The 16,250-nt window shown below is 36.7% G+C and overlaps 1 protein-coding gene across 1 annotated transcript in view; it reads left to right on the forward strand.

Moving 5' to 3' along the window:
• Positions 1-16,250, forward strand: part of FLT3 (fms related receptor tyrosine kinase 3) — a 47,837-nt gene that overhangs the window by 19,175 nt on the left and 12,412 nt on the right. Inside the window, exons 3-12 of the mRNA XM_072399478.1 lie at positions 4,204-4,315; positions 5,141-5,298; positions 7,430-7,503; positions 8,843-8,996; positions 9,560-9,728; positions 11,385-11,555; positions 12,826-13,001; positions 13,997-14,044; positions 14,962-15,065; positions 15,181-15,313. Coding sequence (XP_072255579.1) covers positions 4,204-4,315; positions 5,141-5,298; positions 7,430-7,503; positions 8,843-8,996; positions 9,560-9,728; positions 11,385-11,555; positions 12,826-13,001; positions 13,997-14,044; positions 14,962-15,065; positions 15,181-15,313 — 1,299 coding nt within the window. The remainder of the gene's footprint in view (positions 1-4,203; positions 4,316-5,140; positions 5,299-7,429; positions 7,504-8,842; positions 8,997-9,559; positions 9,729-11,384; positions 11,556-12,825; positions 13,002-13,996; positions 14,045-14,961; positions 15,066-15,180; positions 15,314-16,250) is intronic.

Raw genomic sequence — 16,250 nt, forward strand, 5'->3', positions numbered from 1 at the left:
ATATATATATATATATATATATATATATATATATATTTTATTTAAATGTTTTCAATCCTGGTCCAGATCCATTCCAGGTTTGCTCGAACACCCGTATTCTCCCTGATGATAGTCTATTTTCTCTATTCTTGGAGAGCTTTATTGATCAGGCCAATGGATCTAATTTATTAAAGTTATCCAAGACTGGCGAAAACACATTTTTCATCAGTAAACCTTGGTAATCAAGCAGACCTGGAATGGATTTCTTTAAAGTAATTTGTTATTTGTTAACAGATGTTTTCAATCCTGGACCAGATCCATTCCAGGTTTGTTGGATCACTCAGCTGCACTGATGAAAAGGTATCTTCTCAAGGCTTGGAGAGCGTTAATAAATCAGGCCCACTGGATCAGAGAGCTCTGTGAATGGAATCTAATCATGTGGATTAGTATAGAACCACAGTACAGTTTGTATGTTGTGCACCATGCACTTGTATATTATGTGAGGCGTTAGAGTGGGATAGTATATGGAAGATTTTGTCTTGGTCTGTGCCCAGTTTTAGGACACGGACACTGTATGACAGTAATAAATTGTGTCCCACAATTCTGTTAAATCTCTATTATTAGCTATGAGGAGTCACTGGTTTGTAGGATTGCTGGGGTGTGTCTGAGGTTCAAAATGTAGCTAATATTAGTTCATTTGATATGTGTGCATAATTCTGAGGGGCAGACAAAAATGACTTGTAGTATACAAAGTGTGCCTATAACTCCTATGACTCGTAATGATATATACACTTTGCTTTTCAATAAGATTGATGTTATTCTTTTATTTGAGAGAGACAAATGTAAGTATTTTTTAGCACATGTACTTTAGATGTTTTTGTTGTGTTTGTTATTAGAGAATGGGGTCAGGACCACAAGCAGTACCACTAGCTTTATAGATAAGATATAGGTTTCTCCAACTCATTCAACCAGGCTGTGGCATCCACAGGAAGTAACGCAGCTTTTAAACAGGAAAGATGATCTGCTGAACAACAGCTTGATGCTTTGACTGTTGAAGCAGCTTCTCTAAATAGCCCTAGAAGGGAAGCCCGCTATCTTTTATGGTCACACCTGATTTACGATGTACATGCCAAGCATTGCTGGGAATTAAAAAATAGAATGTAGGCTTTCTTGTGATGCTTTAAGGAAACTGCTGTTGAACTGTGCAAGGGAACAATTCAGGGGATGCTGACTGCTATTCCAAATGTGTATGGGTCATTGGTATGGTCATGTGGTGGTACCACTGAAATGGGTTACCTACAACACTGTATGCTGTATGCCTTCTAATACTTTCAAACATAGTTGTCCAGTTGTCTTCTATTCTTTACCAGAGTTTACGTTATCCTTCCTTATTTATTCCAACTTCTCACATCACATGCAGTGGCAAACTGAATATCAGTGGACTTCTTGCACAGTTGGACATGCTTATTGGAGACTGATACCTCTATAGAGGGACCAAGATGACCAGCTTTGTAGAGTCCCACCTACCCTGAACACCTATATCTTCAGTGGGTTGTTTTGTCCCTCAGCAGCTCAGGCGCCACTATCAGTATCTGAAAATGAAAGCAAATGAGCACTGCAGTACAGCAGGATCAATGCAGGAGACAAAGCTAGGGAGGCAGCTTTATTCTAGCATGATTCCTAATACTATAGTGTTTGATTTGGAAGGCCAGGCAGAAAGAGTCACAGTGCAGGTAAAAGATAGGCGATTTAAAACCTGCAAATAATGAGACCTCATATGCAATTCCTGATTACTTTAAGAAATCGCTTGCTTTGTAATAATGTACAAAATAGTATGACATATAGAAATTAAACGGAGTGCTCAATGATAGGAAAGCAGATAAACTATAGTCTCAGAGCTAAAGGGCCTGATTTATTAAAGCTATTCAAGGCTGGAGAGGATACACTTTTATCAGTGAAGTTGGGTGATCCAGCAAGCCGGAAATGGATCTGGTACAAGATTGAAAACATTTGCTGTATTAAGTGCACCTGGCTATATCACCCGCCATTGAAAAATTTTTTATATAGCATAATATTTGCTATGATCAATACCTTCAGCCTCCAGGGGCTTATAGTTGTTTGTATTTAATTTTTGTATTATTACATGCATTTGAAATGTTATCCTATCATGTGAGTAGAGTTTGCATCACTCCCAAGAGTTTTTAGATATTGTCTATTTGTTCTTAAGTTGAATTTGTATGTAAATCGGAACAGGTACATTATTTTATTAAGTGCAATTAGGACAGATGTATGTCTCAACATATTATTAGGCAGCCTAACCTGGGCATTCAATAACTTCTAGAGCAAGCTGTTCTTTGATATGCAAAAAGAAACAACTGCAGAGTTTGTCTTGGTAGTTAAAGAGTTGCAAGAGCTTACAAGAGCTCGCAAGAGCTTGCAGAACAGCAAAACAGCAAAAAGTCTTCTGCAAGTCATGCAAACTGCCCCCCCATCAAGCCTCCGTCCTGCACACAAACCAGTAGGGAAGCCCTGTTCGTATCTTGGAGTCGTCTGTATGTCGGATGTCCCTAACTTGGGGATTGCCTGTATACAGTAGAGCAACTACTAATAAATAAACTGTAGTATTATTGTATTTGTCTCTAGCCAATAACTTGTTTCTTTGGTATGGATAATGTGGGAAAGGATTGGAACACCTGTCAGGTTTCTGGGGGTTCATTAGAAAGATTCACCCTCATTTCCTGCCCTGCTGTCAATGGTTTCATTAGACAAGAAGTGAGGGAAGAGCAAGTAACAAAAACCTTGACAAATGGTTGTAGCCCTACATTACAAAATAATTTTTATTTCTGTCTGTGTTGCTATTGCAGGGCTCACTCTCTGGATAAATAACAGGAAGTCCCACTTTGAATGTCATACTCCTCACAGGTCATTCATTTAGGATACTGGATGAATTAATATAGATTATCAGGTGAAACTCTTAGTTCCTGGTTTCAGTTAAAAAGATACCGAAGGAGGCAGGAATTAATAAAAAATGGAGAAGTTCTGTTTAATAGTGAGAGTGCAACATGACCTCCTGAAATAAAGGTATAGTTGCTTAAAGGGACCCTGTAATTTCTTTCAACTATTCAAAACTTTATTTCCATGCAACAAAAATGGTATTTTACTTACCTGTGCCGCAGCCCTGATCTTCTACGTCCCTTCTATTGTAGTACTACCGCTCCCATAAATGTAATCTACATTCAGCACCTAAATGTCAGATGCCTGGGTCCTCCCATATGCTGGGGTTCCCTACATCACTGCTGATTCTCATTGATTGATTGATTGATTTGGTAGTCGAAGGAAGGAACCACAGCACACAGCTGGGAATGGAGGCAATTTGTCCCACTAAGAAATGTTGATTGATTTAAGCCACTGACCTGAAACAAGTACAGAAATTATTATCTCTGACTTTTTTACACTATTTTGCAGCATTCTGGTTTATCTTAGTATAAGACAACCATTGTCAACCTTTTTACCTAGTGGTACAATTAGTTCAATAGACCCCTTTAAATAATAATCAGAATGTCACCTTTATAGACAGGTAAAAAGATTACTTAAGTTATGCTGCTGGCATTGGGCCCTGGAAAAAGTGCAGGTGTGCACATAGTAAGTCAATCAGTCAAAGCCTAAGGAACCCTTAGCAACCTCTGGAGGGACCCTGGTTGGAAAAGTCTAGTATAAGGGCTTTAAAACCCACTGTAGCAGCCATGCAACAAGCACCTTTTTCAGAGATGTCAATGTATGTAGGTTAAAATGTTTGTAAAGTATGTAAGTTAGGTATTTCTGATTTCTTGGTGCCGTTGGAGCAATTTTCCTTTTTCTTGTCCTAAAGACTGAAATGGAAATAATAGAAATGCTTTCTAAAGCAAGGGGAAATTTTCTTACCACCGCCACAGAAGTTTCCATTATAACTTTTCCAGCAAACCTGGACTAGATTTCTTAAAAGTCATTTGTTATGTGTTGACAAATGTTTTCAATCTTGGACCAGATCCATTCCAGGTTTGCTGAATCACCCAGATTCACTAATGAAAGTGTAATATTCTTTCACATTAAAAAATTGACAACCCCATTTTATTCATATGTCTACATGTGTTTGCTTCCATGCCCACCTTCTTTTTTATATTTATTGTTTGAACGGCACTACATACTCATATAAATACTTAAATATATTTTTTCACATTTGTTTAGGTAAGCCACGAAAGCCCTATTTCACAGTAGAGGGAAAAAAGGTGAGATGTATATCAGAAGGCTTTCCTGCTCCTGATGTTCGATGGAAATTAGACAACCCATGTAACAACAGGTGAGACATGTATGTATATGTTAACAGAGCATGGGCACATTTAAAATTCTTCCATAAAAACTTCAGTCAGGCTGAAAACTAACATACAGTATTACATTGCTCGTAAAAATGAATTGAATGAGCATTGCATTGCTTGGTGATTGGGGTGGCAGTAGACAGTAGCTGAATTTCTGCATTACACACATGGACTGGGATTTCAGAACCAAGGGAACCTATACCATCCTTGCACACAGGCAGTATCGCATTCTAATGTGTAATCGCTTGGTTCCATTGGTACAAATGTGCCTGGCAATGCAAACCTATGTGGATCTAATTGTGGCAGCTGGTAAATTCTTACTGGTAAAAAAGTCACAGTATATATACACTTTGGCCACTCTATGTTTGTACACTGGGTATTTGGGCGTTTGGGTATTATGTGATGGGCTTAGTGTGACATACATTGCTGCATACATTGCTTTTCTCCTAAGGGGTGTGTGTCCTATACTTTGGGGGAATATCCATGACTAGCAACTTATAATCAGCAGCCATTTCAGCCACTTCTTTGTCTGATAAAAAGTATATCTGACATATTGAAAACTGAACGAAGAACTGACTGTGAAAAAGACAATGGAATATAAGTTAAAAAATAAATATGCAATATATGTTATTGGTTGGTTAAAAGGTTACTTAACATTAACTGTTCTTCTGTTTCTTTATTTTCTTAATGAGCAGTTTTCAATCTTTTTCAAAACAAATCTACATGAATACAAAAAACAAAATTATTTGAAAATTCAAAACTGTCCAACTGTTTTATGCTTTTTGCTGGTCTGGTTGTCGTTAATCAAGGTGTGAAAATGAAGGCTTGGAGTCATTGTTCAAGACAGATGCTTACGGTGTTATTGGAGTTCAGCGTGAAATAGAAGCCAGATGTCTAATGGGTCACAATGATACATGCTGTGCTACTAATGTGTATGGTACAGAGTGTGCTCAACTACACACTATAGGTAATAATATTTAACACATCAGTGTCACAGAGCAGACAGTAGATTTTATTTGCACTTAGACTTTAATTCACAGACCACTGATATCTATAGGAATATTAAAAAATGATTATTATATATATATATATATATATATATATATATATATATATTGCTCCTCCAATTTTAGATTTGTTGTAACAAAATTAATAAGGACAATCTCCCCGATAATATACTGTATTTGGATTTGTTCTATTGCATAGTCACAGATTCAGATAAAAAGTTTAAATTTTGTCTATAGGCTACAACTTTATTTTACAAAATTTCTCACTACTCACAATAATCTCACAACATAGAGCTAAAAATATGTTTGATCATAAGGGAAACAATCTACTTATTGAAAGTCCAAATGAACTTTCAGTATAAATCAGCTAAATAAATTTCAGGTGCATTATAACAATATGTGTGCAAAGACTTCCAGTTTGTTCCCTTTAGAAAAAAGCCTCAGCATTAGTTTCCCTTTCAACAGGCTTTAAAGAAGTAGCTTTGTTCTCTGTACAAGCAGTGATACTTCATAAAAAGTCAGTGCCAGAGATCCCAAGTCATTAGGGAATATTAGAGAGCTTTATTGATTGTAAAGCTGTAGTCTTGATTTACCAGAAGGCAAAAGGTTTTATAGATAGCTTTCATCAATCTCAAGCTTTTATCAAGTTTGTTCTTTTATGCTTTTGTTACCTGTTGTTCGTGTCTAGTGCTGCTGTTTGGAATTGGACCAACAAAATTTGGTTTGGTTCTAATAGAACTAAACATAAGCCCTGTTCAAGCTAATCAAAGTTATCTCCTTTTGTGCACAGCAGGCAGTCATCACTTGCTAAGTGCAATTGCTCAACCACTACTACTACTGTAAGTAAAAAAACACTTGTCTTGAGTGAAAATGACGGTAAGCGTTTTGACCTGGAGTCATCAAGGGACAGGACCACTCTTGGCACCACCAGCCTATGAAAATGCTTTTTACTGTATGAGCACACTGATTGGCTGGTGGTGTCTGAGAGGATCCCTGGTTGTACGCTGAGTAAACTTAGATCTACAATTTGTTGCTTTGGTTCAGCTTCAGGATTTCGTGATAGAAGTCAGTGCACCATTACACAGTGATTGAAGGACATTGTTTTAAAGCACCCTCAGGGAGTGGTCCTATGCTGCCCTGTGCTCAAAATATAAACAGTATTCCATGTTGAGTAATGCTGATTGTAGCTCAACCCTATATGATTGAGAACATCTTATGGAGATAAGGGAGAACTGCATGATGGGGACAGTATTGTAGGTAAATATTACATTTTATTTATTTATTTATCACACAGGCTGGGTTAGGCTATGTACACATGTCAGATGATTCTCATCCGATTATTGCTTTAGGGCTGGCGTTGGATGTGAATCGGGCGTGTTTTCAGTGGCTGTCCAACGTCCTTCATAGATCCTTCCTGACAGATCTATGAAGGACGAACAACTGCAATTCAAGTGAAGGGGAGAGAGCGCAGCGTGGTGCCAATCGCTCGCCCTTCTCCCCCCCTCCATAGAGCAGAATGGTGCTGAATGTACAGCGCTTGTTCATCCATCTTTCAGTCTTTTGTTATTGGAAAGGATCATAAAAGATACTTTCCAACAACAAAAATCTAACGTGTGTACAGAGCGTAAGGCTATAAGCCAACAATAACACTTTCAGGATTATTGAACTAACATAGCTTATATGCGATCATCACTTTCAAAATCATAACTAAATGACATCTCTGGCTTCTCCTCAAAAAATCTTCCTAGGCTGTATCTACCGTATATAAAGACAACTGTGTTATCATTAATGTTGTTACTAATATTAGTAATATAAATTAATTGGTGTCAAGCTGATGTCGACTTGGCAGTCACCTGTCTCCACTTTTAACCTTCAGCCTTCAAACTTAACTATTTTGGGCCATTGTGCTGGTCATCTTCATTATCCTCTAACTCTTCTATAATTGTTCCAGTGGTCGGTTCGTCCTATAATTTGTCCAAAATAAGACATCTTGTTTGATGCTTGGTTTGTTAAAGGGTCTATTTGTTTGCCTTTTTTACATCAACAATAAGTTGAAAAGCATCCATATTTTTCCAACCCTATTTTTCCAAGCCTTCATGTCTATCAAGAGCAACAGAAAATACCATAAACTTGGTGAATCTGATTTTGCAATTAAAGGTGCATCAGTATTTTTAAATATTTTTCTATGTCTTTTAACTCTACACTTCCAAGTGCCAGTCTGTGTCATAATGTTGGATTTTAAAATTGATTCTAGGGCTGCAGAATCTATCTACCTTTACTTATTTGTCTTTAAATCTTCAAATCAAACCTTTCTTCCTTGTTGTTTTCTCCATATTTAACTGAAGTCTTATCTTTTTACTTTGTTCTTTTTTTGTGAAGCTCCTGAAGTCTTTTATATTTTCACCTCTGAATGAATTTGCATATCAAAGATTGTTGATATTGCTTCCACCTACCTTGAAACCTCTATCATTCTCTTTCACCTCTGCTTACTTTCAGAGGAAACAGATCAATCCATAACTATTCTTTGAGTTAGTTTAAATTGCTCAAGGAGCTGCTTTAGGCTGCTTCTGAATCTGCTTTGAACTGCCGCATATGAACTTTAATTGCTTTGGCCTTCAAATTGACATTGATGGGGAAGAATCATAGCTCCAAAAATCTTTGTGGATTTGTAAGAATGTTATGTGGAAGCTGTAAAAATATTTATGTGCTTTTAAAATATGAAATGTATACAAGGATTGACTGCCACTTTCTGTAGAATGAAAAGAGAACTGTCATTTGAAAAGAAAGTTCAAAACTTTTTACATTAACTCCAAATGAGGATGTTCTTTATTCTGTTTTACATAGAAATGATCATATAGTGGTAAATAAGTAAGTATTTATTAAAAGAAGCAAAATTAACAACTTGTTTTGTTTTTTTTGATTTGTTTTTTGGGGAAGGAAGGGGGGGTTGGCCTAATTATAAAACATAATACTGCTGCTTTGCTTTAAATGTTTGATTAAATTGCTAAATAATTATTATGTTTACTACTTGATTTTCCTCAAATGAGAGAGTAGAAAATATACCATTCAGAACATAACACTTTCCCAAACTAAAGCCTTACACTATAGGATCTATTTATAAATATTTTCAAGATTCACCCAACTTTTACCCAAAATTTACACACATTTCGAATTGGATTTAATTAGCTGATTTACACATTTTCTAATTAAAACAAATGAGAAAATGTGCCTATTTTATCTTGGGAAAAACATTTATAAATAGACCACAATAGTATAATTTGGTCTAATAGATTGATTTGGCAAAAGTGATGAATCAAATAAGAATCAGTCAAATTGCTTCCATTTGCGATTGCAGGAATCAATGTATATCAACTGTAATTATGATTATAATATTGAATAAAAATATGATTAGGAGTTCCTAGTTTCTGAGCATAAACATATGTTAGTGTTATGATGACTACAGCATGTGACTGACTGTAAAATATTATGCTTGTATTTATACAGATGCAATGGAATGAAGAAAAATGCTATAATAAAAATGGTGAAATGATAAAGGTGGTGTTTGTATCAACAACAAAGATGAAAGGAGGAAACAACATTAGTATCACCTGTTCATCAAGCGTTCATAAGAACAAGACTGTGCCACTTACACTATTAGGTATTCACTTATTGTAAATTATAACATTTTCTTTCTAGAAGCTGTTGACCTGATTTATTAAAGCTTTCAAAAGCTGGAGAAGATACACTTTCATCAAAGAACCTGGGTGGTGTAAGTAATTTGCTATTTGTTAGCAAATGTTTTCAATCCTGGACTAGATCCATTCCCGGTTTGTTGGATCAGCCAAGTTCACTAATGAGAGTGTATCTTCTCCAGCCCTGGAGAGCTTTAATAAATCAGGTCCTGTTTGAGAAGTCCATTACTGTAGCAAACAATACCTGGCAATAATACCAATATCCACAGCCCTCAGTACATTGGCATGGTGGTCAGTGGAAAGAATGTAACCCTTAGCCAAAAAGATAATTTTCAGTTTCAGTGTTAACTGACCTAGGTGTAAAAAACTGCTTGTTGCATAAGGAACCCCTAGCAGCCTCCGGAGGAACCCTGGGTGGAAAGAAATTCTCTATGAGGGTATGAGTAATACCATTACTGACGAAAGAGTAACCGCTTCGGCCTTGGAGAGCCATGTTAAGAACAATGTGCTTTTTCTGATTCCATTTTAGATAAAGGGGTTATTGACATGAACATGACAAGTGAGGAGCATGATGTTGACAGCCGGGAAGAACATTGTTTTGCTGTAGCGTTTAAAGCATTTCCACCTGGAAGATGTACATGGATTCATCAGTCTAAACCCTCAAAATGCGCTGTAATCATTGAAGAAAATGGAATAAGGTATGAACTAAAGAACACTGATATGTATGTCATATATTTGTATATATGTGTGTATATGGGTCTATAAGTAAATTCTGGTCATCATAATAAATTCGTTTCAAACTGATCCTAAACATTAGCTATTTACATACAGTATGCATGGTGTGCTTCCTGTTTAGCAAAAGCACATTGTTTTACATAAAGTTCAATTGCTGTTTTGTTTAAAGCTGGTAAGGGAACCCTTTGATGCTGCAAGTTTACTGTTTCTGCTTGCTTCCTGTCCTATAGATTGTGTTCTTGATATATCAGGCAGTAAATCTTAGTCTAGAGTTCTCATTATGATACCACTAAAATATTACAGCAATTCTGCCAATTCAGGCAAAAGTAGAATGTAAAAAATTAAAATCCCATATACAGTACTTATATCAAAGTCAGCCATTTCAACATCACTGGGATATACGCATCCAGTACTCTACGAGAATATTTCCTTACGTATGAAGCACACCTTGACCATTGTTTTGTCTGAATGGTCCACCTAGGTTGATGAGTGCTTGAGCATATTGGATAGGGACTATTGGAGTGTGAGAAAAATATATATTGTAACATATATTTATTTGGATATTTCAAATAAATCATAGATTTATTTGGATATATTTGGAAACGGTTTTTGGACAATAAGCATTATTAGAGAAAACAAAACAATTAGCATTTTTTAATGACATCAGTTACAATTCTCTAATATAGTATCTATTTTATTCAGATCATGGTTCCCAGCTGCCATCCAGGTGTTCCACTCCTCTCGCATCAGAACTTTGAACAGTTTGACCACCAGGAATCACAGCTATTTGGGTCTTAACTTCCTTAAAGTTCTTTTTAGTAGTTTCCGTAATGTGCGTTCTGAACTGGTCAAGCGCTCTGAACAGCCTCATGCCATTTTCGTCCATCAACCCTTTATCATGAACGTGCACGACAACTCCCCATGGAATTGTTTCTTTTGGGAATGATTCCCTTTTAAAGATCAACATCGGAGGCAGTTTGGTACCATCTGCACAGCAGGACAGCACAACCGTGTAGTGGGTTTTCTCATGCCCTGAGGTTTTTACGGTTATGGTTTTGGCTCCTTTGTTATCTACGGTTCTGTTAGATGTTAGATGTTAGATGCAGACATGCGGACATTTCAGAGCAACATAGATTGATACAGTGCCCGGGAGATATGCACAGAAGCGGCGAAATTGTGCCCACACTGCCCAGCAAGGAGTGAGGCTGCCTGGGGAGACATGAGGAGGCACAGCCCGCACTGATGGAGGGAAAGGTACCGGTAAGCTCAGCAGAGCGTTGACATGGTGCCCGGGCAGCACGTGGTTAGACTGTCAGGAGAGGGGACAAGGCGCGCTATAGGAGGGAGAGGGAAGCCCGAACACACAGCCTGGCCATGCAGGGAGGGTCAAAGAAGTCTCCACAGCCCGCAGTACATGCCACAAATCTAGCCTGCAGCACACACAGCATAAAGAGAAAACTGCGAGCAAGCACCACACAAAGTTAGGGGCAGTTTTAATGCAGGCAAAATGTGTATTTGTCGTATAAGACGCACCAACTTTCCCCCCCAGTTTTGAAGAAAAATACGGTAATTGCTAATTGCTGACCAGATTTATATCTATATTGTACATGGAAAACATAAATTAATATAAGCATTGTATATCATGCAAAAGAATTACCTTTTTTTTTAATTTTACTAGAAAAGCCAAAGGTAGAATGTAAGATATCCAAGAAGAAAACAATCACGTGTCAATCGTGGAGCTATCCAATCTCAGACTGGAAATGGCTAAGAAGCTATAATGACTCTCATAAGTAAGTACCTTGGAATTCAAGAAATCAGCCAAATGATAGGCACTAGGTGTTGGTCGAATATCTCACCATTCTATTCGACAGCTATTGGATCAAATAGGGGGATATTGTTCGGGTGATCGAATGCCAAATTGGAACACCATTAAAGTCAATGGTGGGAAAATTCGGGTTATTTTTCGGGACTGTGCGACCACGGCCGCATTCATTGAAAGATCCCCAGCAAGATGACGCTTGAGTTGTCATCAGGGTTTACCTTTCCTCAGCCAATCACAGAGCACTAGAAGTGATGAATGGGGAAACTCGTCCCCATTTAACCTCTAGTGCCAAGGGATCCCACACTGACAGGAGGATTCCCACTGCTGTGCAGCTGTGGGACTCATCCTGTTATTGTGGGATAACCTGTAAAAAAAAAAATTAGTTACACAAATCACACACATTCAATAAATTACTTTAACAATAATTTTTTTTAACACATTTTTCTACACACAAATTTGTGCCGTCGAATCCTGTGTTTTTCAGGTCAGGTCTATCCGAATTCGAACAGCTATATTCGGGTCGAATATAAGGACAACCCGAATTCAAACACCAACACTAGTAGGCACATAGCCAATTAGTAACTTGTAGCTGTAAAAGCCTCTGAAAGCAGCTTAACAATCAAATTCTAGTTGAAAAAGCTTGTACGTTGTGCCTGCCACCTGTGTCTGTGTACAAACCAAAGCACAAGTCTGGTACAGTGAGATAGAAACTGTACCACCTAGTTTAAAATATTGTTTTTTATCTTTTGAAACAAAAAAACTTTGTGTGCCCCCTTTGAGCATTTCCAACATCGATGCTAAAACACCTAATGGATCCATGAATGTGTGAGCCTCCTATAATGTTGAATATAGCTAATATATATCAAAACACCAATGCAGCACTAAGGGAACTCATTCTCTGTATTGCTTCAGTACATTGGTTACAATAAAAAATTTTATGGTGTCACCCTTCTCCCCCACAAAGACCTTTCCCCATACCAAACAGAATCCTTACTAATATTTTTTTTGTACTATTCTTACCTATACATTACATTTACCTAATATCAGGTAATGACCTTTCAAGAGTGTATGCATTTTGTTGGCAGTCAGCCTAATTACCCAGCAAGCGGGCTCTCGTGGCAGGGATTGAGCTGTGCAAAAGGCTCATACAAATTTAATGTAATAAAACTAGTTGCAATATTTATATCCTCCTAAAGTTTACCCTTTAGTAAATTAAGGTAATAATATTTTTTTTATAGTTGCACTGAAGTGATCACAGAGGGGATTACATATGGATTATCCAAAAGAACCACAAAGGCCTGGGAATCCACTAGCTCCTTGATTCTGGACAATGACAGGGGATCGTTTATCATCTGCAGCTGTGCAAACAATTCTGCTGGGTTAACATGCACACAAACATTGTTCAACCATCAAGGTAGGCTCAGCACATTTGTGTAATTCCATCTGCCAGTCTTTATTAATAATCATTTTAGTGACCGAATACTAAATCCCTTTATTAAACCAAGCAGTCAGATTACAGTTCTGACATTTTTAACCAAAAATAGGTATATATTACCTACTAGCATTATATACATTGCCTATATCCACTAACATTATATATTAGCGATATATACACCACCAACTAATCAAATACACAATAAACATGTAGAGAGCATGCAAACTCCATGCAGATAGTACTCTGGCCAAGATTCAAATCTGTGAAGTAGCTCTGCAAAGGCAAGAGTGCTAACCTCGGAGCCACTGTGCCACCCCATTTGTCATCATAATGTTGACAGGGTTAGAAATCTAGTGTTAAAGCTCCTGGTCACTGCTCTGAGATTTCAACAGTCTAATGGCAACCTACAGCTGGACTCCAGGATCCAGAACCCCTTTTGGCAAGGCTACCCCTTCATTGCAAAGGTTGTTTGCTTGTTTATGCCTATAGAGGATAAAAGTGTAAGTTTACTAATCCATTGTTCCCCTGGTGGCTGGCATGGTGGCTGGAGTAGGTTAAGTACCAGAATAAGATAAGCTTTGCTTGTCACATTCCCTATAGTCCTAAACAAGCATTTGATCTTTGAAAAGCATATCAGTTCTTACCACAAGGTAATTTTATGACATATCTTATATTTAAGCTGTATTCCTGATTATAAGGTGCATGAGATTGCTCATTTCAGTGGTGTTAAAATTCACATGAGTATGAAACAACTGTGTCATGGTGAACCATTAGTAAAGGGTTTAAAGCGTTAATGCAATTTAGGAAAACCTTCCAGTATATGAAGTCTTATACACTATTGCATTAAAAATCAGACCCAGTGATAAAGTACAGCTCATTTCGGACCAATATCTGTGTTGTAGGTTTAATTTTAAAATTGTAAATAAATGTCACTATTCATGACAATACTGAAAGTGTTGCCTGTTGTCTTTTAGAAATTCTGCAATACAATATATCTTATGAAATGCTGCAGAGCGGGACTGGTATGATCGTCATATTACCTATTATGATCAGATTATGTTTGACTTGTGTAGAGTCATCTGTCAGTATAGGGTCAGTAAAATGTAATAGAGGAAAGGAAGAGCATACAAGGCCTATTAAAATACATATATTTTATATATATATACACATACTCACATTTTTTTCTAATAGTATTTTGCAAATATATATATATATATATATATATATATATATTGGCAAAATACTATTAGAAGTATTTTATACTCGGGTCACACCACTCGATGGTGCTGGGTCCTCGTATAAAGTATGTAATCAACTCCTGCATTGGAGACATGAAGACATAAGAATTGGGTTTGTTACACACCTTACATGAGGACACAGCACCATTTACTGGTGACCAACAATAATGCACAAAATATAATTTAGGAATAATTGACCCACCATAACACAAAACTACAAAACACCTAAACCCGTACAAAGGGGGTAAATAATATATAGACTGAACCCAAAAATAACACACCATCAATGTATTCATTTATTGTATTGCCAATTCTATTGATTACTGTTTTAAATGTTAGCAGTAATGGTTGAATTTTGTACCCTATATTTATACTCAGTAAAAGCATTGTCCAATGTTTTAAAGTAAAAAAATACCTTGGTTTTTATGTGTATTGGTTTATATTTAAGTATATAGAGTATATATGATGTAAGTGGCTGTTGGGGTGCTTCCTCAAAACTAGATATGTTGACAAGGGTGGGACCTGCTAAAAAAGCAGTGTTTTATTTGGACCTCAAGTAGGATGTGACTGGAAAGAATGTTGTCACCATTTGATCAGGGAAACATTTTTTTTTTATTACCATACACACTGTTTATCTTTCTAAGTTGAATTTCAGTATTATGACATTCATTTATATGGTATGTTTCTTTTTTAATTTGTAGAAAAAAATAATTTCATTTTTCCTATTGCAATTGGAACTTGTGGCCTTTGCTTAGCTATTATAGCTATTGTATCCATGATGTTGGTACTAAACAAGTACAAGAAGGTAAAATATATATTTTTTTATCCCATGATTTAAATATTTTTGTATTTTATGTGTGTATTATTATGTTATTTTTGTATTTGATCTAATGCATTGTTATTTGGATTTTTTTACAAAGCAATACAAGTATGAAAGTCAACTGCTGATGATCCAATACGTGGGCCCTTCAGACAATGAATATATCTACATTGATTTCTCTGTATTAGAGTATGACTTAAAGTGGGAATTCCCAAGAGAGAATTTGGAAATTGGTAAGATGCTGATTTTGTACTTTTTTGCAAAGCAGTAATCCACAGCAATCAATTAGAACTCATAATTTACCAATGTAGAGTACTTTATATGTCAGGATGTTGTAGTTACGCACTGATTATTATATCACCTTGCCTTAGTAAAGCTTTTTGTAACCTTAGATGGCCATATGAAGTGGTTGATGCTCATCATTTCTGAAATAACAGATGTTTTGCTAGGTTTTATAGACTGATGCACATATACTTTGTGTCATCAGCCGGCTTGTAATGATTATAACTACCATAGTTATAACCATCACTGTGATACCCTATCACCTGCAGTCGGCACACAAGCTGTAGTTTAGGATAATTACAAATGATCAGTCACCCTTTCTATTCATATTGTTAATAAACAACAGTTGCTTTGGCTTTGAGATACTGTTCTTGTTTATGGATGTGAAAAATCCAAATGAGCACACAAAAACTAAAACAGGATATGGAACAAAAAAAAAAACTGTTGTAATACCCAAAACATAGTTGCTATCCAAAACCTAAGACTACCCTACCCCCACCTCTCCCTAGACATAAAAGATACTGTTTGTTGTTGAATATCATTAATATTACTCTACTCATCACTTTAAACTGCACTGAAGTCCCTTCTTTCAGAAAGTTGGCATTATGGTAGACATACACATCCACACTTAGGCACCAAGCATTGTAGGGACGGGGGGGGGTGTTGACAGAGGGTGTCCACATTTATCAAAAACCTATGAATACCATATTTTTCAGCATTTAGCTTGCCAGGATGGTAAGGAAAGTAATTTCCTTTCTTCCTATGTGACCTTAAGCCAACATGAAAATCCCAATGATAATAACTTTAAATGTTTTTTTCATTTTGTTCCTGTGGGGATATGAAGCAATCAGTGAATTAAATCTGTTGTTTTGACCCGCAAAGTTCAAT

Source organism: Pyxicephalus adspersus, chromosome 1, assembly GCF_032062135.1.
Source record: "Pyxicephalus adspersus chromosome 1, UCB_Pads_2.0, whole genome shotgun sequence".
Lineage (NCBI taxonomy): Eukaryota > Metazoa > Chordata > Amphibia > Anura > Pyxicephalidae > Pyxicephalus > Pyxicephalus adspersus.